Source organism: Pseudochaenichthys georgianus, chromosome 7, assembly GCF_902827115.2.
Source record: "Pseudochaenichthys georgianus chromosome 7, fPseGeo1.2, whole genome shotgun sequence".
Classification (NCBI taxonomy): Eukaryota; Metazoa; Chordata; class Actinopteri; order Perciformes; family Channichthyidae; genus Pseudochaenichthys; species Pseudochaenichthys georgianus.
In genome coordinates, this window is record NC_047509.1 from 31,639,846 (window position 1) to 31,665,980 (window position 26,135).

General features: G+C 39.6%; 1 protein-coding gene and 1 long non-coding RNA gene across 2 annotated transcripts; both read right to left on the reverse strand.

The window, feature by feature from the left end:
- Positions 1-974: 974 nt before the first annotated feature.
- Positions 975-4,494, reverse strand: LOC117449102 (golgin subfamily A member 6-like protein 22). The gene has a single exon (XM_034086495.2). It carries the CDS (start codon positions 4,477-4,479, stop codon positions 1,699-1,701), a length of 2,781 nt encoding a protein of 926 aa, XP_033942386.1. The 5' UTR covers positions 4,480-4,494; the 3' UTR covers positions 975-1,698.
- Positions 4,495-6,161: 1,667 nt separating this feature from the next.
- LOC139434120 (uncharacterized) lies at positions 6,162-25,238 on the reverse strand. Its single transcript, XR_011643550.1, has 4 exons — positions 25,136-25,238; positions 6,802-6,908; positions 6,352-6,412; positions 6,162-6,232 (listed from the first exon to the last, which is right to left on the reverse strand). It is a non-coding gene; the product is annotated as an uncharacterized lncRNA (long non-coding RNA).
- Between the last annotated feature and the right edge of the window lie 897 nt (positions 25,239-26,135).

The following is a 26,135-nucleotide window of genomic DNA, read 5'->3' on the forward strand; positions in this document are numbered from 1 at the left end:
TGTTGTTCAGAACTCGATGCAGGTGTGCACCATTGAAGATAGTACTTGTGTATTTTTAAGTAGTAATTTTTTTAATTTCCCATAATATGTGAATTTTTTCGTGGACTGTGACGTGTTTTTCGAGCAAGGCAAGTTTATTTATATAGCACCTTTCAACACAAGGCAATTCAAAGTGCCGTTACGGCATACAATAATGTATTGTATTATAAACACTTTTTAATCTAGAGCCTTGGCTATCAATTATAATATCATGTCCCAGTGTTCCCTAAGTGATATACTTAAGTATAAAATAAAATAAAATAAAAATGTCCATGCATCTTTATACTTTTCAAAATCCCTTAATCTCACAGGAAAATATTTTACTTTTTACTCAGTTACATTTTCTGACAGCTTTAGTGACTTCTTTTTAGATATGCTGTACAATTTATACTAACCCTAACCTTAACCCCTATCCATACCATAATTAGGTGATTTTAAATGGGAGTTGATTAACTTGTGTCCATAAATGGGTTGAGAAATGTTCCTACCATTTTTTTTGCAGGATTTTACCAAAGTTTTGCAGATAATAATTAGTTTTAATTTTTCTTAAGTGAGGTTTTAAATGTTTGTGTTGTTGAATTAAAATCACATCACATAAGGCATATATACATTTTTTGTTTTTATTTTAAAAGTGACACCATGTTTCAGTCAATACAATTACATTTTCGGCTTCACCTCAAAATATGTAGTATTAAAGTCCCAGAATATTTCACCAGCTTGTATGAACACAGTTAAAAAATATATGGAATTGAATGTCTACAGTGAGACAAATATAAAAACACAATTTTATATTTCATACCATAGGTTGTTTTATTTATGAAAGTGTTGATTAAACATACAATGAATAAGTAGAAGTACTTTAGTAACCAAAATGTGATACAGTAAATAATGTAGGCTATACTGTATTTACACAGTGAGGCACACGCGTAAAAAGATAGATTTTAATTTGTATTTTATTTTGAAATCAGATCTTTCTAATCCTAATTGCATTAGGAACATTTGTTGCGGGCGAACCTGAGCTCCAGGAGAAAACCCAAAACGGGAGTCCATTTCGCGCTTGCGCAATGCAAATCGGGCAGAGATGCAAATCGGGTAGTCACAGCTGCACTACACCCCTGGTTCTAAGGGACATGTTGATGTCGTGATGGGTTGACAGCATGTCGAGGATAACATCGTATGTATACCCTTCGTTAAAATATTCCCTTAAGATTTACATCTCTTCTTCCATTCTTTCCAACTCAGTTTAAAATGTGTGAAGAAACAGCTGAACAGTACCAAACAGGAAATACGTGGTGCTGTCGGCCGGGTGCGGACCAATCACGAAGCGTAATTTCTTGACTGGCAGCAAAAACAACCAATCACAGCAGTGCTTCTCTGGCTGGCTCTGTCCAATCACAAACAAGAAGTGTTCTCCCTAAAAGAATACCCTTTCCGTAAAATGTGAAATGCTGTGGCGTTTTGTGAAATGCTGTTTTGTGAAATGCTGTAGTATTTTGTGAAATGTCGTTTTGACTTGCACTTAATGGAAGAGGGACTTAGTGTTGGTGTTTTTTTGATTCCTTATTAATATGGATTTCGGGAAAACCTGAGCTCCAGGAGAAAACCCTATCTGAGCAAAAAGTGAAGGAGGGAGGGGGTGAGGGAAATGGAGGGAGGGAGTTACTGTTGTCCAGCTGGAGCTGAATCACCAGAAGCTTCCTCCATCTCCTCCATCTTCTCCATCTTCTCTGAGGAGGTGTTTCTCGCGTCTTTGGCTTTCTTTCTCATCTCCTTCTCTTGCATCTTGCTTATCATTTTCTGCAAGGTAACGTCTCTATCCTCAGTCTCTCCCCTCCAGCGAGAGAAGAAACCTCTGCTCTTATTCTTCATGTGAAGACAGAGGTCTTCCAGAAGTTTATTTTTCTCCTCCATCTTTTTCTCAGTCGTTGCCCAGCTCAGTCTTCTCTGAGCCAGGTCGTCCCTCTGCTCCTCCACCTGTTTCAGTTGTGTCTCCATCAGGTGAAGCTTGGTCTCCATGCTCTGGTGTGTCTTGACCAGGTCGTCCTTCTTCTGAGTTACCTCCTTTAATTTGGTCTCCACCAAATTAACCTTGGACTCCCAGCTCTCCTGGTTCAGGGCCAGGTCTTTGGAGAACTTCTTCTTCTGATCTTCCAATTGGTTTTCCAACTGCTTGAAATCCGTCTCCTTGCGTTGGACAAACTGCTCCCAGTTCAGCTGTTTTTCAGCCAGGTCTTTGGAGAACTTCTCCTCCTGCTCTCTCATCTGTTCTTTCAGCTGTTTGATGTCCGTCTCACAGCTCAGGTTATTCTCGGCGAGGCGATCTTTCTCCTTTTCCACCTGCTTTAATTTAGCTTCCACCTGTTTGAACTCAGACTCCAAGGTCAGGGTTTCCTTGGTCATGTTGTTCTTTTCCTGAGTCACCTCATTTAGTGTTGTCACCATCTGTTGCTTCTCAGTCTCCCAGGTGTGACTCTTATCGGCCAGGTCTTTGGAGAACTTCTCCTCCTGCTCTCTCACCTGTTCTTTCAGCTGTTTGATGTCCGTCTCACAGCTCAGGTTATTCTCGGCCAGGCGATCTTTCTCCTTTTCCACCTGCTTTAATTTAGCTTCCACCTGTTTGAACTCAGACTCCAAGGTCAGGGTTTCCTTGGTCATGTTGTTCTTTTCCTGAGTCACCTCATTTAGTGTTGTCACCATCTGTTGCTTCTCAGTCTCCCAGGTGTGACTCTTATCGGCCAGGTCTTTGGAGAACTTCTCCTCCTGCTCTCTCATCTGTTCTTTCAGCTGTTTGATGTCCGTCTCACAGCTCAGGTTATTCTCGGCGAGGCGATCTTTCTCCTTTTCCACCTGCTTTAATTTAGCTTCCACCTGTTTGAACTCAGACTCCAAGGTCAGGGTTTCCTTGGTCATGTTGTTCTTTTCCTGAGTCACCTCATTTAGTGTTGTCACCATCTGTTGCTTCTCAGTCTCCCAGGTGTGACTCTTATCGGCCAGGTCTTTGGAGAACTTCTCCTCCTGCTCTCTCACCTGTTCTTTCAGCTGTTTGATGTCCGTCTCACAGCTCAGGTTATTCTCGGCCAGGCGATCTTTCTCCTTTTCCACCTGCTTTAATTTAGCTTCCACCTGTTTGAACTCAGACTCCAAGGTCAGGGTTTCCTTGGTCATGTTGTTCTTTTCCTGAGTCACCTCATTTAGTGTTGTCACCATCTGTTGCTTCTCAGTCTCCCAGGTGTGACTCTTATCGGCCAGGTCTTTGGAGAACTTCTCCTCCTGCTCTCTCATCTGTTCTTTCAGCTGTTTGATGTCCGTCTCACAGCTCAGGTTATTCTCGGCCAGGCGATCTTTCTCCTTTTCCACCTGCTTTAATTTAGCCTCCACCTGTTTGAACTCAGACTCCCAGGTCAGGGTTTCCTTGGTCATGTTGTTCTTTTCCTGAGTCACCTCATTTAGTGTTGTCACCATCTGTTGCTTCTCAGTCTCCCAGGTGTGACTCTTATCGGCCAGGTCTTTGGAGAACTTCTCCTCCTGCTCTCTCATCTGTTCTTTCAGCTGTTTGATGTCCATCTCACAGCTCAGGTTATTCTCGGCCAGGCGATCTTTCTCCTTTTCCACCTGCTTTAATTTAGCTTCCACCTGTTTGAACTCAGACTCCAAGGTCAGGGTTTCCTTGGTCATGTTGTTCTTTTCCTGAGTCACCTCATTTAGTGTTGTCACCATCTGTTGCTTCTCAGTCTCCCAGGTGTGACTCTTATCGGCCAGGTCTTTGGAGAACGTCTCCTCCTGCTCTCTCATCTGTTCCTCCAGATCACTGGTTCTATCCTCCAAGATGGTCACCCACTCAAGGAGTTCTTCCCCTTTCCTCATCCTCAGTTTGATGATCTCTGGGTCACACTGCAGGGGAACATCATTGTTCACGCTGTCAGATGTCGCCTGGTCCTTCTCACCAGAGAAATTTCCTTTCTCTGCCTCATGCCTTGCCACCATTTGGTCCATCTGCCTCTTGTGTTGGCATTCTGCATTTTCAATATTCTCCATGATGGTGTCAGCCAGCTTTTTCTCTTTGTGGAGCCCTGAGTTCCTGTGCTTCAGGAGCTTCTCAAGACGTTTGATCTTGTCTTTTTGTTTGCGCATACTGTGGAAAAATTTCGTCCTCTCCTCCTGAAATGCCCCATGATACTCCTCCAGGCCGTTTATCTGGTCATTTCTGCAGTGGATCTGCTTGTAAGCTCGATCGGCTTCTGCTCCATGGTCGAATGGCCTCGGGTTTCCCCTCGGGTAGTTCTGGTGGCTTCTTCTATCCATGGCACCGTCTGTAGACTTGTGTTGTGAGTAGGTAGGATAATCTATTTCTCTTTGGAAGAAGTGTTCTGTCTGAAGACTGTGAAGGTTGTGAAGGTCGTCTGAATGCTCTGGAGTGAAGAGTGACGAGTGAATGCACATGAATGCCCTTGCAATCTTCCTTCAGACTCCTGTGACATCATTATGACATCACAGATGTCTCTGATGTTCTATGACGGAACACTCATCAAAGCCAATGATCTCATCGCTTCAGTGTGTGAGGATGTCACTGAAATAGTTTGGTTTAGACTTCTGCTGTTGCCATGGAAACACAAACTTGCAATAATAATTAAAAAAAAAAAAAATACATTTAATTTGTATGGCGCTTTTCCTAGTGCTGTTGCTATGGAAACACAAACTCGCAATAATAATTGTGGTGGACCCGTTCAAATCCAGTTTTGGACAGTCTGCCGTGGTTCCATCCCATTTCAAGTGCTGTTCGACGCTCTGCACACTCTCCAATCACAGAGCTTGAAGACTATCACAGGGTTTGTCAAGCGAAGCGGAGAGAATACTTACTTCCGGGTGTAATATTCTGTAAAGCAAATGAGCTGCTCCGACCCTCGGTCCTGACGGACTCCAACTTGTGTTTATTAATCAAACAGATAAATAAACACAAGGATAATTATGTGTTATTGTTGGGTAAATGGAGAATTGCACAGGGGAAAATAACGTATCTATTGTGGTGATTGACATTATTCACCCACGGATCTATGGGTTAGGGCAGGGGTCTGCAACCTTTTTGACCAAAAGAGCCATTTCGCTTCTTTTTCCAAAACATTTTTTTGTCTGGAGCCGCAAAACATTTTTGGCAATTAGTGAATAAAGGTTTTGATTTGCAATATTTATACAACAAATCGATATGTGTATGTATTTACATCAATATGTTTTAAAAAATAAAATCGAATTTGCTAATATTAAGTGATAATATTAGGATTAGTGTGAACAACTAGTTTACATGTTAGGCTAACAGTGCCTTGGTTAAAGAGCCTGCTGCTGTTTATTTATAGCTTTGAATTCTTTCAAACCAATATTATCTTCTTAAACTTGTATGGTAGTCAGGAGCATCACTTTCTAATGTTTATTGATACATTTAGAGGGAGGGGATCTAAAGTAATGCTTTAAAATTCAGATTGGATTCATTTCTACCATTTTCTTAAATTCATGGTAGTTTCAGTAATCCCATGGTAATTGAGGACACAAGTTATCTAAATGACTAATGTCATCTTTATGGCTTTCAGAAAGGACAGGAGACCGACAGGTGACTATCAAAGGACTAGCAGCAGCAGCAGCAGCAGCAGCAGCAGCAGCATATGATGATGATGATGATGATGATGATGATGATGATGATGATGATGATGATGATGATGATGATGTTAAATGTGTTGTTTTAGGAACATCCATTGCAAATACATGGAATTCAATAAACATTGAATAGCATATCATGCAGTTTGTCGGTGCCTTTTCCTCCGTGTTGTCCTGGTTTGCTGTGCTGCCTCCTAGTCGCCACCATGGTTTACTGTGCTGCCTGGGGATGCTCAAATCGCTCAGAGAAAGGAGTACGAATGTACGGCTTCCCCACTGACACAGAGCGGAGGGAAAAATGGCTGGCTCAAGTCAGCAGGAGCAATTTCACGACCAACAGCAACAAAATATGTGATGTAATTATATACAAACACTGCATTTGCACTTTTTCACAAAACGAAAACCACACCATTGGGAAAGCTTAATGTTTTGTTTAATGCAAAAAAACAGGGAAAGGCTTGAAAAACACTGAGAGTTGAGACTCAGGGTGCAGGGTGAGGGTCTCAGTGCAGGTATTCAGGCTCCATTGAATCCCCCTCTGGTTCTTGTGCTGAAAGAGGGAGTAACAGACAGGAGAAAGGGTTATACACACACAGCACACCTATTGGATGGGAAATGCCTTGGGGAGATAAGGTGTTTACTTATATAAAACAGTAGTATTAAACGTACCTTGTGTTTTCACTCTCACTTAAGTTCCTCTCCCTTTGCCATCAATCCAGAATCAGCTGAGCTGCAACATTATACAGACGGGTAATAATCAACAGAATCACAAGGACACAATATGGCTCTGCTAAAAACACTCACTCTCACACGCACCAAAGTTATATTTATCTAATATTTAACTCCCTCCACCCCCGCATACAATCCCGTTTAGAAGCCCCTCTTCTCTAATTCAACATGTTGGACGAAATGACATTAAGAGAACGGAATTTACAAGTAAAAGGCTGTTCAACGTGTGTTGCTAACTTGCTTCGGTATGCTAGCTTAATCTGTTATCTGTAAACGTTCCCTAAATCTACTAATTTAGGGATAATCCACTGACATCCTTTAATACACATGTTCATTTGAATCAGATGTACTGATAATATCCGCAATATAAATCTTTAAACTTCTTCTTACCTTTAAAAGTCCGTCACGAACAGTCTATTATGCTGCAACTCCACAGCCCTGCCAGCCTTGGCGCTAACTTCCGGGGAACGATTGAGAGGCTCCACGATCCGCCATTGCTGTAAAAAAGTGGTCCATTGGAGTGAACGGAGATGTCGTAACTCTTCTATTATACGGCTCTGGGATTCTCTAAAGTACCGCAGTCTCTTCTCCTAAGTCCTTTTGAATTCTCCTATCCACTATCCCTTAACCCCGTGACGTTTCACTCAGAGGTCAAGGAATAGACGATAGGGTTAGAATTTAGGAGCTGATTTTTAAACTATCCGACTGCAGCCATAGACTATTTAAACCTGAGGGAAGTGGGAACAGGTGGAAACAATCAGGGGCGGGGCAGACGCTGACGATGGCGGGAAAACACACAAAGGGAGGAAGTAACAGGGAGAAAGACCAGCCTGTCCTCCTACAAAAAACGACCATATAGGTCGATTGTTCAGCAGCTAAATACGACCCAGAGTCACGTTTTAAAGTGTAGCACTTCTAGTGGTCGTGTAAGAAACAACATGCTCCTGTCGATTGCAAACGCTCCGGAGGGTCGTTTATTCACAAATAACCCTCTCTGGGAAATCCTAAATTGTGGAATAGTTTGGCCATTAAAATGCTTTTTTATTAGATTTCTAGCGAGAAGTGTATATTGTACTTTTATAATCTACGTCCAGTGGATGTGTAGGATCTACAGTTTGATAGATATACGAAGATGATTTGAGGTCTCGCCAGGAGAACGTGTACTGCATATGGTGTAACTTCCATGTAAAGTTAGCGTGAGTGAAAACAGTATTTCCGGTCTCGAAGTTTTCATAATAAAACCGGAAGTATTCCCCACACTGTCAAATGATTACGCAGTGATATCTCCATTACTCATCCACTAAAAAACATCAGTTTATCCTTCTTAATTACACAATATTGATTGGTTTAAATTGTGTACAATGATTTTGTGTTTTTAACCTTCGATTCGGAGAAACAAATTGTTTTTTCGGAGTTTAGACACTACAGAGTTTCCGAAGACACTACACTACCCAGAATCCCCAGCTATCGTTTGGGACTACAACATCCACCTTGCTTTACAAACCCCGTGATTAGCCCTCAAGCTCTGTGATTGGATATTGGAGTGGCAGTGCGACAAGGTTACGCTGTCAAACAGCTCTTTGAAATGGAATGGAACCACGCCAGACTATCCAAAACTGGACTTGGACGGGTCCAGCCCGGCCCTCCCCCCCAGAATTACACTTGCTGGCTATTGTGTGTTTCGCAACATGTTCTATGGCACGTCTCTACTTGGAAATGTAGTTTTAAAAGACGTTTTCGTATTTCCCACAATTAGAAGTTGCCAGTATTAAACTGTATACATCCCTGGAGGTTTAGGGGATACGAAACACATTGGTGTTATCAAATTTAAAACATATAATTAATACATGGGTGAAAATTGCTTGTGTCCATAATGGGCAGCATTAATACCACATGACAGCTAAGGTCAGAAGAGCTTTATTTAACAGCTGGTCTTATGTCTGTGACCCCTCCTGTTGTTAATTGATAAGCCTGAAACATGCACTTGTCAAGGTTCAGATGCACATTTAGCAAATATGGCAGTAGCCATCGATCATCTTAAGTTAAGATACTTTATTGATCCCAAGTTGGGAAATGTTTTTGTTACAGCAGCATGTACTACTTTGTTCTACTCCACTACAATTCAGAGGTTAACCTGGTATTTTTACTCTACTACATTTATTTTTGTTACTTTGCAGATTCTGATTAATGATGTGAAATATAAACAACCCTTAAATCAGACTTTAGTTACACCTGAGTAAAATTCAGCCTTATCAGTTTGTCTGTTTTGCACATCCTCCTGTTAATATCTTTGGACGTCCTGCACTAAACTGTTTTATTGTAGAGATCACTACAGTATCTTCTAGATATTTTCCATTCTATATTTCTATCATTGACCCCTATTTTGTATGTAGGCTAATCTTAATATTTAAATGTTTTCATCAATAACTAAATAAATATAACTTATTCAACAACTACATTCAATAACGTGCTTTAACCACTAGGAGGTGCGGTTTAGACCAGTGGTCTAGTTAATAAAACATAATAATATCGTACATAATATGACTATAAACTTTATTGTGAAATTAAAACAGAACGTTAAAGGAAAATACAGTTTCAGTCTCTCGATGTGAAGCTTATGCAGTGTACCATGCACTTGTATAGACCTGTAACAGTCAACTGCATGAGGAGTTGGAAAGGTAGTTCAGAAAATCAGTAATATCTTTAAAAACTACAAAAAAGTCCCTTTCTATCAGCTGTGCACCGTTATGGTGTAAATACAGACTATCTACTAATTGGATCAAATATAAAAGTCAGCCGAATTAGTGTTGATACTGCAAGGAGACGTATTGTGTAAAAAGAAATGGAAGATGTTGTTTAATTGTTGATATATTTATCGTCCACGTCACGTATTCAGTTTTGGCGGCATCTCTTCCAGTTTGTCAAAAGGTCTTCTGATCAGGGCTCTATAAATACATATCTAGGGCAGATATGTAATATTTAATGCAGCCGAACCGTGTATTGCAATGCCGTTATGTGATGACTTTCAAAGAGAAAAGCAAGAACACTCGGAATAAAGTATTATTATTATTTTTTTAATGTTTTCCGATTTCATATCACATAAACACCATATCCCGACGTGCATTGCGGCGTGATGTTAGCCTATCAAAACCTCTGAAAACAGAAATGTGTCTCTCAGAATCGAAAGAGAAAAACCTATGGGAAAAACACAAAAGCATTGTACAGAATTTAAACCAATTAATGTCGTATAATTAACTAGGATAAACTGATGTTTTTTAGTGGATGAGTAGTGCAGATATCACTGTTAAATCATTTGATCATTGGTTTTATTATGAAAACGGCGAGACCGGAAATACTGTTTTCAACCCGTAACTTTACATGGAAGCTTGCCGCATATACACGTTCTCCTGACGAAACCTCAAATCATCTTCATAATATCTATCAAACTATAGATCCTACATATCGACTGGACGTGGATTCTAAAAGTACAATATATACTTCTCGCTAGAAATCTAATCATAAAGCGTTTTAATGGCCAAACTATCCTACAATTTAGGATTTTACAGAGAGGGTTATTTGTGAATAAACAACCCTCTGTAACGTTTGCATTGAACGGGAGCACTAGAGGCCGACAACTTTAAAACGTAATTATAGGTCGTATTAAGCGCTTGAACAAATGACATATTTGGTCGTAATAAGGGCTTAAACAATCGACCCATTTGGTCGTATGAGTTGGAGGACTTGTTGAGAAAGACATATCTCTGTTAGATCAGCTGAACATTGTTCCCCCACATATTTACTTTGAATTCATTGAGAGTGCGGTATAATGAGACAATACCATGCTACAGATGCGGACACACACACACAAATATATGTATATAAATATATACAATTTAAAGTATGAGAGCACTCTCATAATAACGTAACACAATCAGAGACTGGATATATCCCCCCCCCCCCTCTCTCTGGTCGCTGAAATGGGGAATTGAAATGACGTGCCAAAAATTGTATTTACAAGTATTAAAAGTAAGGACACCAAACCAACTGAGACCCGTCCGTCCGCCGCATCTACGCACTGTACAACACACACCTACACCACACACACCTACACACTGTACCACACACACACACACACACACACACACACACACACACACACACACACACACACACACACACACACACACACACACACACACACACACACACACACACACACACACACACACACACACACACACACACACACACACACACACACACACACACACACACACACACACACACACACACTGTACCACACACACCTACAGCTCCTAAAGCATAATCAGGCTACAGCCGTTGTGTATTTTATTATGTGAAGCACTAAATGGTTTTAGAAAAATATTGACTCTATTATAGTATTTTATATTATATTTACACCATAACGGTGCACAGCTGATATAAAAGGACTGTATATCATATTTTAAAGATATTACTGATTTTCTTTGAATGTAAGAATGTAAATACTGAGTCTGAAATAGTATAGCAATATGCTGTAAAATTATGTGAAAGCATGAATAAAACGTATCCTACACTATAATACAAAGTTATTATGGCTGTGTTTACCTTGTGTGCACCGCCTAGTGGTTAAAGCACGTTATTGAATTATTGTTTTTATGTGTTCTAATATAACACATAAAAACAATAATGTACTCTTAATATTTTTTTCATCAAATATTATTTGAATATTTGAATAACAATATGAAGAGTACATACTTTCATAGGGGAAAGTAGAAGGTCTGTGATAGAAATATAGAATATAAAAAATCAAGAAGATACTATAAGTGATCTCTACAATAAAACAGTTTAGTGCAGGATGTACAAAGATATTAATAGGAGGAGGTGCACAGATTAAGGTATTTTAAATAAGAAAAAAACTTTGGGGGTATCTATCTACAGATACATATTAAGCCTGACAAAGTACTTAACGTCTAATATATTGCTTTCCTGCAATGTTAACTATGTTGAAGCACTTATTTTAACTGATATTATACATAATGAATTATACTCTTATGTATGTAGATAGAATAAGAAATGTGCAGAATATGAATATGTTTAATGGTGGAGGTACACACATATTGATACATGTCTTGTAATGCACTGTTGAGGAACCTGTGACCCAAGTGTTTCATTCATTGCATAACTACACCGTAGTTGTGTATGATATGTCAATAAACCTTTGAAAATCTTGAAAGGGATGTGCAAAATAGCCATAATATACAGTCTTTAATGAACTATTAGAGAATAACGAGTAATGAATATACTTTATTACTCGTTTCCATTCATGTCAATTGCAGATACATGTTTAGTCTTCTCAAGCACCAACTATCAAATATCTCTCCTGATTGTTGGCACTTGACAATCACCTTCCCTGAATTGTACTCAGGTCACGTGTAACTAAAGTCTGATTTAAGGGTTGTTTATATTTCACATAATTAATCAGAATCTGCAAAGTAACTCAAATAAATGCAGTGGAGTAAAAATACCAGGTTAACCTCTGAATTGTCGTGGAGTAGAATTACAAAGTAACAATGAGCTGTCATGTGGGTATATATTAATGCTGCGCATTATGGACACAAGCGATTTTCACCCATGTATTTATTATATGTTTTACATTTGATAACACCAATGTGTTTAATACTGGCAACTTCTAATTGTGGGAAAAACGAAAACGTTCAGTAGAGACGTCCCATAGAACATTTTGCGAAACACAATAGCCAGCATGTGTAGTTCTGGGGGGGGTGTTCGATTCCAGTTTTGGATAGTCTGGCGTGGTTCAATGATGCTCGAAATGTCCCTTATATGCCTACGTCTGTTTCCGGTTATTTTTATTTTGAAATTCAGTTCCTGACGGACACCAAAAAAGCCCGAGATTATGGAATTAAACCAATAAATAAAAGCAAGGTTAATTGTGTGTTATTGGTGAGTAAATAACAGTGTGTTATTTTGAAAAGAATAACGAATTAGAAGGAAAAAAATATTTAAAAATACAGATTTCCGTATTCTGAGGCTCTGGGCCCCATTTATTGTCTGAGCCCCATTTATTTTCCTCACAGACGGCAACAAAAGTCCGAAATTATACGATTTAAAATAAAAGCAATAATTGTGGCTTGATATTGAGTAAGAACATGTTTTTATGAACCACACAGCTTCCGGTCTTCCTCGACCCGACCGGAGAAAAAAGAGGTGCTGTGCAACACGAAAAAAAGGGGCAAATCGTGTTGGTGAACACGAATCAATAGATTAAAAATCGTGTTGGTGAACAGGAAATGCCGTGAGACTGGGTTGTTTGTACAGTGAGTAGATGCAGCGGACAGACGGGTCTCAGTTGGTTTGGTGTCCTTACTTTTAATACTTGTAAATACAACTTTTGGCCTGTAATTTCAATTCCCCATTTCAGCGACCAGAGAGAGGGGGGGGGGGGATATATCCAGTCTCTGATTGTGTTAAGTTATTATGAGAGTGCTCTCATACTTTAAATTGTATATATTTATATATTTCAGATCTTCCGGTCCGACACAGAGATGGAAGCATAGAGCAACATGCTCCCGACCGAAAATATCTAAAAACACTGTCCGAACAACGCAATCCAACTCTCTGAGAGCATTTAAATCAACGGGGAAATATCGGACTAACGAAAAATGTCCAGAAAGGGAAAGAAAATCAATACCCAAAGTGAAAAGCACGACGAGGAAGAAATCGATCAGCTGTCTCAAGCAAGCAACAGCATGGATGATGACAAGCAGCCAGATGACGCAGATCACAGCGGGGAGGCTAATATGAGTTTAATTCTAAAAGAGCTGCGAGACTTTAGAAAAGACTCCTGCCAACAACTCAATGGAATAAAGGATGACATCAATAAAATTAACAAAAGAATGGAGGAAGCAGAGGAACGAATTGACGTAGCGGAGACCAGGATCCAGTCATGGGAAGAGGTGGTGACAGGCCTAGTGAAGCTACAGGTACAGACCGAGGCTAAACTGACGGACCTGGAGGGACGAACACGGCGCGAGAACATAAGGATCTACGGAGTAGAGGAAGGTGCAGAAGCCATGTCGACATCTGTGATCGCTTTTGTGGAAGAGCTACTAGTTAAAGGCCTGGAACTGACCCCCTCTACGCTACAGATCGAGAGGGCGCACCGTGCGCTCGGCCCCAAACCTCCGGCAGAGGCCTCACCAAGATCACTGGTGGTGAAATTCTCAAGTTTTAAAATGAAAGAAGACGTAATCAAAAAAGCCTGGCAGAAAAAGGGTTTTTATTTCAAAGAAAAAAAGGTCAACGTGGACCACGATTACGCACCTGAATTGCAGAGAAGGAGAAGGCAGTATGCGGAAGCCAAATCGGCACTTAAGGAAAGAAACATAAGATTCCAGAGCCCATTCCCGGCCATATTAAAAGTGTTCTATGAGGACAATCCAGTGAGGAGGCAACAGCAGACATGGTGAAGAGAGGGATACCAGTGCCTGTCCTGCAGAACCCAAGCTCGTTAATAGGCCAGATTAACCGGCTGACCTGGGAACCCAGCAGAAAGCGAGGAGATCAACTGCACCCGAGCTCCAAGTTACACTTCAAGGAACGGCTTCGAAGCTTTCGACATCGGGATACCTGATAAGTAGCACTGAGACTATTTTCTTTTTTCTTCCTTCCTCCTTGCCTTTACTATCATTATTTTCCTCTCTACCCAAAGGTTGAGAGCAAACTGAATAGAACGCTTATACCACGGACACATGTGGGCACATTTCGGGTCGGTTTGCTACCCTCTGTATTTTATGGACCTATGTATCAGCTTAAGGGCTGAAGAGGGCCCCCTTCCATCAATAAGAGGAAGAGACTTTCCCTCCACATTCCAACACTCCAAGGCACAATATGTGGCCTTCAATCTGGAAGTCAATGTCATTTATGTTTGTGGATATTATTTTGTTACATTTTTTTTGGTTATAGTTTTGTATTTTATTAATGTTATATATACAACAGGGGATGTTGGAAATGATTTAAATGTAGGAACTCATGGATTTAAAATAAAGGCAAATAACCAGCATGCAGAGTAAAGGGTCAATTAAAGTAATTACATACAATGTGAACGGTCTGGGAAACCCAATTAAAAGGAATAAAGTCATGTCAAAATTAAAAAGAGATGGAGTTGAAATAGCCCTCCTTCAGGAGACTCATCTAACAGAACAGGAACACCAAAAACTTAAAAAGTGGAACTTCAGTTCATATTCATCCTCATACAGAAAGGGATCCAGGAGGGGCGTAACAGTCTTAATCTCCAGTAAATTAAACTTTGAATGCACATATGAAAAAAAGGACAAAGATGGGAGATATGTACTGATTCGGGGAGATTTGGAGGGCACTTTAGTTACCCTCCTGAATGTATATGCCCCCCCGGGATCTGAATGGTCATTTTACAAACACATTTTTGAAATAATAACATTGGAGGCCCAAGGAATTCTAATTTGTGGGGGAGATTTCAATGTTAGACTTAACCCAACTTTAGATACTTCAAAACCCCTTCCCTCAGGAGGGAAAAAAATCACCAAGAACATTACATTGATCTTGGGAGACCTAGGGCTCTCAGATATATGGCGAGACCTAAATCCGTCTACGAAAGATGTTACCTATTACTCACACCCACACTCAGTATACTCAAGGCTCGATTATCTGTTTATGTATCAGAAAGATTTTTACAGGGTCCAAAATTGCAGTATAGGGACCATGGACTTATCAGACCATGCCCCGGTCTCCATGGCACTAAATCTAGGACTAGAAAGGAAAAGCACAATCTGGAGATTGAACACAGGAATTCTTAACCAAATTAGGCCTCAAATCAGGACCCATATAAAAGATTATCTGAACGACAATGACAATGGAGAAGTGTCCCCAATAATCTTGTGGGATGCATGCAAAGCTGTCCTAAGAGGAAAAATAATTGGCTATTCCTCAAACATAAATAAGCAAAGAAAAGAGAAAACAAATCAGCTTCAAACAGAACTAAAACATCTAGAAAATATACATAAGAAAACCCTAAACACAAAAACTAAAATGGAAATAGATAAAAAAAAGAACGAACTCCATGAAATCCTCTCTAACGACATAAAAAATAAAATGATCTTTCTAAAACAATGTTACTATGAGGTAGGAGGTAAATCAGCAAAACGATTGGCTTACAAACTAAAAAAACAACAGATAGAAAACACAATTTACAAAATAAAAGACCCTGAAACAAGTATTATACATAGTAATCTAAAAGACATACAACAAACGTTTGTCTGTTTTTATAAAAACCTATACACACAGCCTAAAATAGATAAAACCAACATCAGGAGTTTCCTTGACTTGATCACTTTCCCTAAAGTGAGGGATGAGCAAAATCACAATTTAATTAGAGAAATTACGGGAAAAGAAATAGAAAAGGCAATCGCTGATTTAAAACCCAATAAAGCCCCAGGCCCAGATGGTTTCCCTTCTGAATGGTACAGGGAAATGATGGATCTACTGATCCCAACAATGAGGGATGCCTTTAACCACGTGCTTCAGACAGGTATAGCTCCCCCCTCATGGGGCGAAGCAGTAATCTCCCTGATACCAAAGGAAGGGAAAGACAAATGTGACTGTGGAAGCTATCGTCCAATAAGTGTGCTAAATCAAGACTATAAGATCTTTACCCACATTTTGGCAAAAAGAAATCCTCCCTCGGATAATAAATCTAGATCAGACAGGATTTATCAAACAACGGCAAACTCAAGATAATATCCGCAGAACTCTACACATAGTTGAACATATATCCAAAAACAAACTCCAGGCAGTACTTTTGAGCCTTGATGCAGAAAAAGCCTTCGATCGAGTTAATTGGAATTTCCTATACCAAGTTCTTGAAAAGTTTGGCTTTCACAAGACTTTTATTAATACTGTTCAAGCATTGTACGACAACCCTTATGCAAGAATAAAAATAAATGGAGCCATATCAAATTCTTTCAACCTTGAGAGAGGGACACGACAGGGATGTCCAATTAGCCCTCTGTTATTCGCAATTTATATCGAAGCTCTGAGTTTGGGGGTTACTCAAAATAACAATATTACCGGCATAAAAGTATATGGCCAGGAACATAAATTATCATTATTTGCTGATGATATATTAATATACCTGTCAAACCCAGATGAATCTTTCTTGAGTTTACTGACCTTTTTGGATACTTATAGTTCTGTCTCAGGGTACAAACTCAATATAACAAAAACCCAAATACTGAGCTTTAATTACAAGCCAAGCCAACATATAAACTCGACCATTGTTCTTAATTGGGATCTGGACCACTTAAAATATCTGGGAGTAAACATCTCTAAAGATTCAGAGGACTTGTATACACTAAATTTTAACCCTCTAAATCAGAAAATAAAAGAAGACATAAATAGATGGAACTTGATCCCAGTGCTGAGCTTTGAATCTCGAATAGAATCAGTGAAAATGAACATCCTACCTAGACTTTTATACCTTTTCCAGAATCTACCAATTGAAATCACAGACAAGCAGTTTAACGAATGGGATAAAACCATATCAAGGTACATTTGGCAAGGGAAGAAACCAAGGATTAGATTCTGTACTCTTCAAGGAGGAGTAGCGCTCCCCTGCTTGAAGGACTACTATATATCAGCCCAATTAAGAAGCTTGTTCTGCTGGTGCAAGCCAGACTACAGAGCTAGATGGAAAGAAATTGAGAATAATGTATCAGGAGAAGTACCAATCGAGGCAAGGTTAGGGGATAAAAAACATATTAAAAACGTACTGGAAAAAGATAACCGCTGGATCAACCTCTCTTTAAAACTATGGCTGAGGGCCATCACCAGGAGTGACTTGCTGGAGGAAATGAAGATATTAAGATGGTGCTCACATGATCTTGATTTCACCCCAAGCAAGCTAGATACAACATTTAAAGGCTGGGCCAAACATGGACTTACTTCATATTGCACATTTTTCAGCAAAGGAACCATGTATGATTTTCAAACATTAAAAAATCGATATGGGTTGAATAACGGTGATTTTTTTAGATTTCTACAGGTACGCCATTATTTATATAGTTCCCTGTCAGACAGCCAGAAGGCCCTTGAAAACCCTTTATTAATAGTTTTCACCAGTGCATACACATCAGACACAGGGATGAAAGTAATCTCCAATCTTTACCAAGCTCTTCAAGATATTAAAAAGGAAAATACTTTTGGACTTGCCCTTTAATAGTAACTTTTTGGCAAAAGATCCATGTAGAAATTGAAATAATACTACAGGAAAAAATCCCTTTAAACTGGGACGAATTTCTATTTGGGCTCGTACATTCAATCCCCTCAAATTTAAAAACAAAACAATTATTTGGAATTCTTACTGTTTGCAGCAAAAAAAGCAATAACTAGAAATGGCTCAAAGCAGACATCCCCTCTCTTGACAACTGGTACGACAAAATCCATGAAATCTATATCATGGAAAGAATCACATTCTCAATGAGGCTACAGGAAAACACATTTGAGGAAATATGGAAAAGTGGAGAATTTACATATCCCAAAGACGACCATCCCTTGTTTGACTGTTCCTATACACCGATTGAATGTATATAGATGTGTATGTATGGACACATGTATGTGTGGGTGTATTGTATGCATATATGTATGTTGATATGAATGCATATGTACATGTGTAGACATTTGCTATTTCAAACAACCCCTGTGCTCCGCTCGCATCTCCTGTGGGTGGGACTAAGGCCCAATCCCAAACCACTCCCTCGACCCTACCCCTCCGTGATGGAGTGAACTCCGTCTGGAGCCACACTCGCAGCTCAACGAGGCTCCCTCCTGTCAGATGGAGGGAGTAAATACAGCAGCAAGCTTTGGGACGGCCTCCCCTCTCTCCGGCAGAAACAGGAAATGCCGTAACTGTATGTAACAACGGTTTCAAATCAGCATCTCTTAGACAAAAAGTTTAAATTAATAACTCAAATAAAATTCCAAACATCTTTCATTGTGTTTCAAAGCTCTTTTAGTTTTAAACCTGATGTTTATAAGCTTCTTAGTTTTTGCAACGGTCTGTAAATATACACAACTTTGTAATAAAATGCACACATTTACCTTTTTCTAGACTAAACACAGTATGATCCTAAGTTAAAAACATATGAGGTTATCATGAGGTTGTTAACATCGCAATTTATCAGTGGATGTTTGCTGGAACTACTTGTAAACAGCATGTTTCCTGACGGACACACACAGCGTGACTTCGGTCAGGTAGAGACCGGTCTCAAGTCAGCACCGCTGCAGACTCGCTGTTTGAGGGCTTGATAGCCCACTCCCCCTCCACACTCGTTGCTTTGGAACAGCCCTCAAAATGGCGGACCCTCCGCGCAAACGGAGGGGTAGGGTGTAGGGGGCGGTTTGGGAATCGGCCTAAGTCTCGAGGAGGGGAGTCGAGGAGGGGAAATTTAAGAATTGAGAAGCCTCTATAGAAACCTGACTAGACTTGGAATGACATAAATACCTGACTAAACATCAAATGACATATATAAAACTAACACAATTGACGAGACACCACAGAAATGATTTTAACAATCCTAGAAAGTTATTTTGTCTATCCGGAGGGAAATAATATAAAAAAACACAGAATGGATTTTCCTAGATGTGTTTTTTGCTATCAAAAGATCAATGACCTTAACAGTGCCTTATTGGGATATGGCATAAGGGTATTTTCTGTATTTACCTATATAAAAACCCTAACAAACTCAAAAGCAAACAAAAAAGGTTGCGGTATCAGTATCAACAGCTCATTTATAATTATCTTAGGGACAAAGATTTATACCATATGTTGAACGAGCCCAGGGAAGGATAATTATAGCAGAGATGATTTAAGCTAATGATGTAAACAAGCAATAGCAGTTGGTATTGAAAACATGGTTGTATTAATGTACCCTTTTAAATGTTTTATTATTTTAACATTTATGAGATGGTGGTTTATTTAAATATATATACAATTTTTGAATTGGTTATACATAAGTCCATCCTTTGTATATATTATAATACTGGATATCTGCATACATAATGTTTATTTTTTTATATTAAGTTTTGAAAACTTGGATACCATTTAGGTGTACTATTCCTATTGTGATTGTTTGTTTTAGTTTGAAGGGAAAACTGCATTTAGTTTGAATTATAGGCAACTTCTAACTAAAAGAATGGTGCTTTCCACTAGTGGTGCTCATACTGTAATACATTATTCATCTAAGTGCTACTAGTACGAGCTAGGTCCACAACAGAAACTGCAGCATGTAGTCAAATAGAATATTTTCATTTTTTATTTGGTCAACAGATCTAACCTTAAATAAACCACGGACAATATTTTAGTTTTTTATATCCATGCTAACTTTGCATTCATGCTTTCAAAAATTCCTACTATACATTTTTACCACCAAAGTATAAGTATATTTAAGTCAAAGTGTGATTAGCCACTATAGCTGACAGTTGCATTAATATAATACATAGTAGAAACATCAAAATGAATTCAGCTTATCAACAAAAGAGCCATGTACTATTTGTTTGCATGTCACCCTTACTTAGTATGGCCTATGTGACATCCTAAAAACGAATGAAGACTTATACTGTACTTGTGTGGCCAAGGCTAACAATGGAGCTAACCATGTTGTATAATGCATGAAGGCTTCCAAGTCAGGATAACACGAGTGTTTCCCATTTCTCCCACTCTGCAGAGGTTGCAAAAATGCAGCATAAGGCCAAACCAGATAGGGATGCATAGGGAGAGTATCATGCTTATCAAACATGAATGGTACCAACAGCAGTCAATGCACATAATTGGATGTTTGGTAGAAAAGGAGAGGATAACTGATATCAGTAACTACAACAAATAAATAAAATACGTTCTTGTGCGGACTGGAACTTTCTTGAAAACGAAGGAGGAAAACCCCTGGAAGCCTTAATTGATTGGATAATCTGAATTGACTCAGCACAGTTTGTTAAAAGATTAAAATGTGAAAATTGGCAGAGAGACAACCGAGTTTGCAATTAGCTAATGCAACTTGGCTGCCATTTTGGGTCCAACCAACTCTGCAGACGATGAAGCCATGATGATGCTGCACTTTCTTGTCATGGTGCTTAGTTTGTCTTCTGGCACTGACTTAGGAAAGGCAGCTAGCCACACACACACACACACACACACACACACACACACACACACACACACACACACACACACACACACACACACACACACACACACACACACACACACACACACACACACACACACACACACACACACACACACACACACACACACACACACACACACACACACACACACCCAACACAGTCTGCCAATTGATTGTGTTTCCCTCCCTTGCTGAGACGTATAGGTTGAACACTAATCAATGAATCGCATTGCAGGGAAACCTAAAGCCAGCTTTTGGTAAAGAGGATCCTCCTTGACACTGAGTTCCTCAAAAAGTCCTTAATCAGGGAGCATAACAGTGCATACTGTTGACTCTTGTTTTAAATAGTGTTTCCATGGATGCATTGTTCCATGATCATTTCCACAGGTTGTCCTATTGGTAATCATGTTATTACGGTAAGAAAATACATGTATGCCAAAGAAAGGGGATGACATGGTTTATTGATGAATCAAATAAGTACATTTCACATCAAATTAATCTCATTACACATCTAAAAACAGAAGTAGCTAACAAGTGAGCACAAAATGAGCTGAACAGTCCGGGGACTCAATCACTCAGAGCCAGACAGGTTTTGATCTCGCCATCCATCTGCGGCGGCGCTGCTTTGGGTGTTTCGCAGTGGACTCATTTGCTAATGGACCCTGGCGAGCACCTGCCAAAGTGCAAGCTGGGAACGGATGAATGGTATCCATTAGACAAAATGGCCATCTGGAAATTACGGCCACTCAATGCATAATCGAGCAGTAGCAGGGCAGGAGATGGACCAGATGGATGGAGAGTTTTTTTTTTTAAACAACTAAAAGTAATGGAAGCTGGCTGGCCATCATTCTCTGCCACCCTGCCGTCAATATGGCCAGTCAACAGTTCACAGCTGGTTTTAAACATGTAGTGATTTACAGAAAAGTCATACTGACATATTGCATGTGACACCAACCCTAGTTTTGTCTACATTCATCATATTATGTTCTTGTGTGGCAACATTACACACCACACTGTGAGGCATTACAGTCACCATTTTTGGCACAAGGAAGTGAGTGGACGTTATCTGTAGCCCTATCTATAATGAAACAGTCTATTTGGGGTTCTTCACCGACACTCCCTTATCTGGTCCCCACTCACTCAACCTTATTTATGGCAATCTTTTCAGATAAGACAGATACTGAGGATGGTGGAAAATCTCAAAGGCCATAAAGCTGGCGTTTTTATTGGAAATACAAAGACATTGCATTTTTGGTATGAGAGACAGACAGTGGTGGAATGTCATGAAATACTTTTACTACTTTAATCAAAGCGATAACATATGCAGCAGCAGTATAATGTAAATAAAATTAGCTCCACTTTTACTAGCTGTGATCACATAACATATTTTATTATAATCCAGTATGATTCTGAAATGGGCAATTATAACAAGTAATTTATCTTTTGGTATTTTTATTCTGATGCCAGTACTTTTGCTTATGGTAAGAATTTGAAAGCAGGACTTCTACTTGTAACAGAGTACCTTTCACAATACCTACTTTACTCGTTTTTTTTAAATGTCAGTACTTCCTCCACAACCGGAGACATAAGGGATTTGTCCTGTTTGTCATACTGTTGACACCAACAAGAAACCTTTTCTCGAACTGCTGACTTTCTCTGCAGGGAAAGCTGGAGGGAGAAAGAATGAAGTGGGCGAGGCTCCACAGGGCAATGAACTATTTGACATTCCAGTTAAATGCACAGGGATAAAACCAGGTGTGAAAGCACCTCTCCTGTTTGGACTTGACACCACAAAGCAGAGGGCCATCTGGCCAAACTGTCAGAGCGCTCAACACAATCTGTTTTCTGCAGCTCGTTATCTTCTGTTTGTCTTGGGAAGGTGGTGCTACAATTTAAGGAATATAATATGGCACTAGACAAATTATTTCCTCTTAAACATTATATCCAGCTAGTCTGTAAGCATTCAGTTTAGATAATAACTGCAGACATCATGCAGACATGATTTGAAAGTTAAATGTTCCTTATATTTTCTACTTTAGACTTCTCTTGTTCCACAAGAAAAGCTATTAAACTATCTTAGCACTATGGGCAGCAATACATCCTCAACTAAATTAAACATGCCTTCAATGAATAAATCCAGCAAACAAAGCAATACCTAAAACAACATTATGTTGTGAATGACACACTAAAGCTTGTTTGCAACTATGAATGAACTTTCTACCAGACAGGCGAATGGCTCCCCAATAGATTTGAAATGTGCAGAAACAAATTTAAAAAGCAATTTTCTTATGCTAATGCAGTGAAAGCTGCTAGGGCATTTTTCTTATGGCAATTCAACAAGGACCTGATGAAATTCCCACCGTTACTCAGACACTTAAGCAAATGTAAATGTCTGCCCTTTATGGCAAGAATAATAAAGATAGAAGTAAAACCATCTGACAACGGTCAATATCTGCAAGAAGATTTGTATAAAAAATAACCAATAAGGACTTGTGTATAAGTCCAAGCAAGGCTGTTGCTCTTTGTGTTGAGTCTTCGCACACAAACTGTGTGTATGATGAACAATGAACTTGTGTTCAGCTAGTGTCAGACTTGGTGGTTTAGAAAACCAAAACCTATAGATTACATAAAGATTATAGAAACCATAATCTGAGTAAAGATGTTAACTGATGTAATAAATGAAGTAAATTGGAAGTAAGTAGGTTTGTTTTCTCAAAGACATAAATAAAATTCAATCTGGGATCTGCCCCCTGTTGGCTATTAAAAAGACTGCAGGTTTAAGGCACATCACTTTTCAGACTGGAGGTTGCTGCCTGGTATATAAACCTAGGTATGCGTATGCTATAGTCATAATGATTATAGTTGAGACCAAAGTGAGGAGGACTGCTTAGGAAGCCAGAGCAACTCACCATTCAAATCAGTAACAAGCATGCGGTCTTTGTGTGACAGATGGAAGAAAACCAGGTACAGTGTTGGCTTTAGGCTATATTTGATCAGCTCTGGATTGTTTCTGGAGCATCCAGGGGTGATTAAAAGACACCATTTATTTTTGAAACAACTTTAACAACAAAGTTAAATGATGTGCTTAATCTGTTGCATCTTTCTGACATTACTCACATAAAGATCTCTGTATGGATATATGCATGCTGAACAAACACAACCACAACATTTGTTTCACAAGATAAGCACATCACCAGATAAGTTCATCCACAGCCAAGTCTTGCAAAGAGAAAGTAGGCTACACTGTAGCTAGAAACTGGACACCGTGGGCTGAGGCAGATAGATGCCAGGCAGACGAGGCTCGCTCTTCTGTTCTCATGCTGATACCTGATAAAAGGGACTAGGCCTGTCCTTTGGAAAAACGAAAGAGCTACAGCAGCATAGTTTGATAATGCTGGAATGTCTCAGTGAATGTGTGTTTCTGTGTGTTGCAGGTTGGGCAAATGAGTGTGCCTGCACACAATCTACTGTATGAGAGCAATTTAAAACCATAACATATAAATGAACAGTCACTATCGAGATAATGAATGTTGGAACACAGCACAAAGTTGAATGCCATAAGACGCTGAATAACTCCAACAGGAGTGGTGCATTATTTATGTAGCATGTAGTTTAAGGTGTCACTTACACGACTCAGAAACAAGCCCAAAGGTTGGATTGGTTTTCTATACCGCGCAGCACAGGGATTATTTGACTGGTCATGATGCAGTGATACACAGGGGCGCAGCAATGCAGCTGCTCCTCTGTGAAATGCAGCCTCTGGGCTTTGCATACAATTTGGCTGCTAATCGTTGCATCTCGAGTTACACTCTTTCTTTTTCAATGACACATGTCGGAATAAACAGTCAACTCTTTCCAGCTAGGATGGGTTCCTTTGTGTAAGCCATCAAAATAAGTATAGCTTATCAAAATAGATTTAAAGAAAGGCTCCATCTGGATCAATCTCTGCCTGTTCAGATTGGCTGCTGTGGGTTTTTTGAGAGGTTTTTTGAGTGACAGTTTTTCCTGTCGGTAATTGACATTATCAAATATGACCCTTGTCAAAAGAATATTTGAAGTAGACCAACAAGCGTTGCGCTGTCTATAAAAATGGACAAGACAGCACATTCACCAAGTTACTTTTTTCCCTCTAAAAGTCAAGTTAAGGCCAAGCGTGAAGCCAATATTTCCCTAGCATTACTTATGCAACTTGCAACTGTTCAATCTAGACAACCAATGCTAATTCACCTTGTTTTTCTCTTAGGCCGCTGCATAAGACTCACTCTTATGGGCATAGGCTACCAAAGGTAATACACTATAATTTAGTTCAGTAGTAAAGTACATACAATAGCTTGAATACATTTTAAGAGCTTACCATACTTACCAACTTACCATACTTACCAACCTTCATCTTCTTCTTATTGTATGACATAATGAAAATATCAACGCACACAGTGTCACACAGGTTGAAACAGGCAAAAATAAAGGAATGAAGGTTGATGTCTTACTGTAGCTCCCCATCTCCTTTTTATCTCCTGCTGTAATTGCATCTGCCTACACTTTGATTCACAAAAGAGCCTATGAAGTCTTCTTTCACTCACTTGTTAAAGCTTATTTACTCTCTGGGGCTTTTGTGTTGAAATATTTGTGGGAGGAGAAGGGCTGTCGGGAGATAACTGGAAATGGGGGTGTGTGTGAACGTTCATGTGCTCTGGCAAGTTTCACATTATGAGATGCAACAATAATCAGCAGTGGTCCACCTGTCTTTGTCCCAAGGACGTAAGCTGATACAGACTATTATTAAGGCCTAAATGCTTTCTGCCCCTCACATGTTTTTCCACACATCATTTGATTTCTATTTTGAAAGGTTCATACATACACAAGGAGTAAACACAAGGAACTTGGAAAATAAAGTTGATTAACCTCTTAAGCCCTGAGCCTGTTTTTCAGGTTTCAGGCTCGAAAATGCTATGCCCAAAACAAATGACTATAACATCATGGCCCTTTCTCATTTCATCAAATCCCCCTCCTCGACTCCTCGGTCCTCCGGTAGTGACCCGGAAATTAATTTCAGCGCGCCATGTTGAAGGACATCTCATTTCTTTAAATGCACTTCGAGGACCGAGGATCGAGCGTCGAGGAGGCTCTCTGGAGGAGCTATAACCGAGGATACACTGATGGGTCCTCCACGATCCTCCACGGGATGCATTTCCGGGAACAGAGATGTTTCAAAGAGTCGTGATGCACGGCCGGACTTATCTCAGCCAATGACAGCTCTGCATACATCCCCTGGATATTATTTTATTAACTGCTTTCATCGCGACGCGATGTTTAATAATAATAATAATACATTTTATTTCGAGGCACCTTTCAGGACACCCAAGGTCGCCTTACAGTGCGTTTAAAAGTTAAAACAGCTAAAACAAAAACGGAACACAATTTAATCGAACCGACAAGGCAATACAGCAGCATACAAGCATAAAACAGGCAAGACAAGAGTGTGGAGTG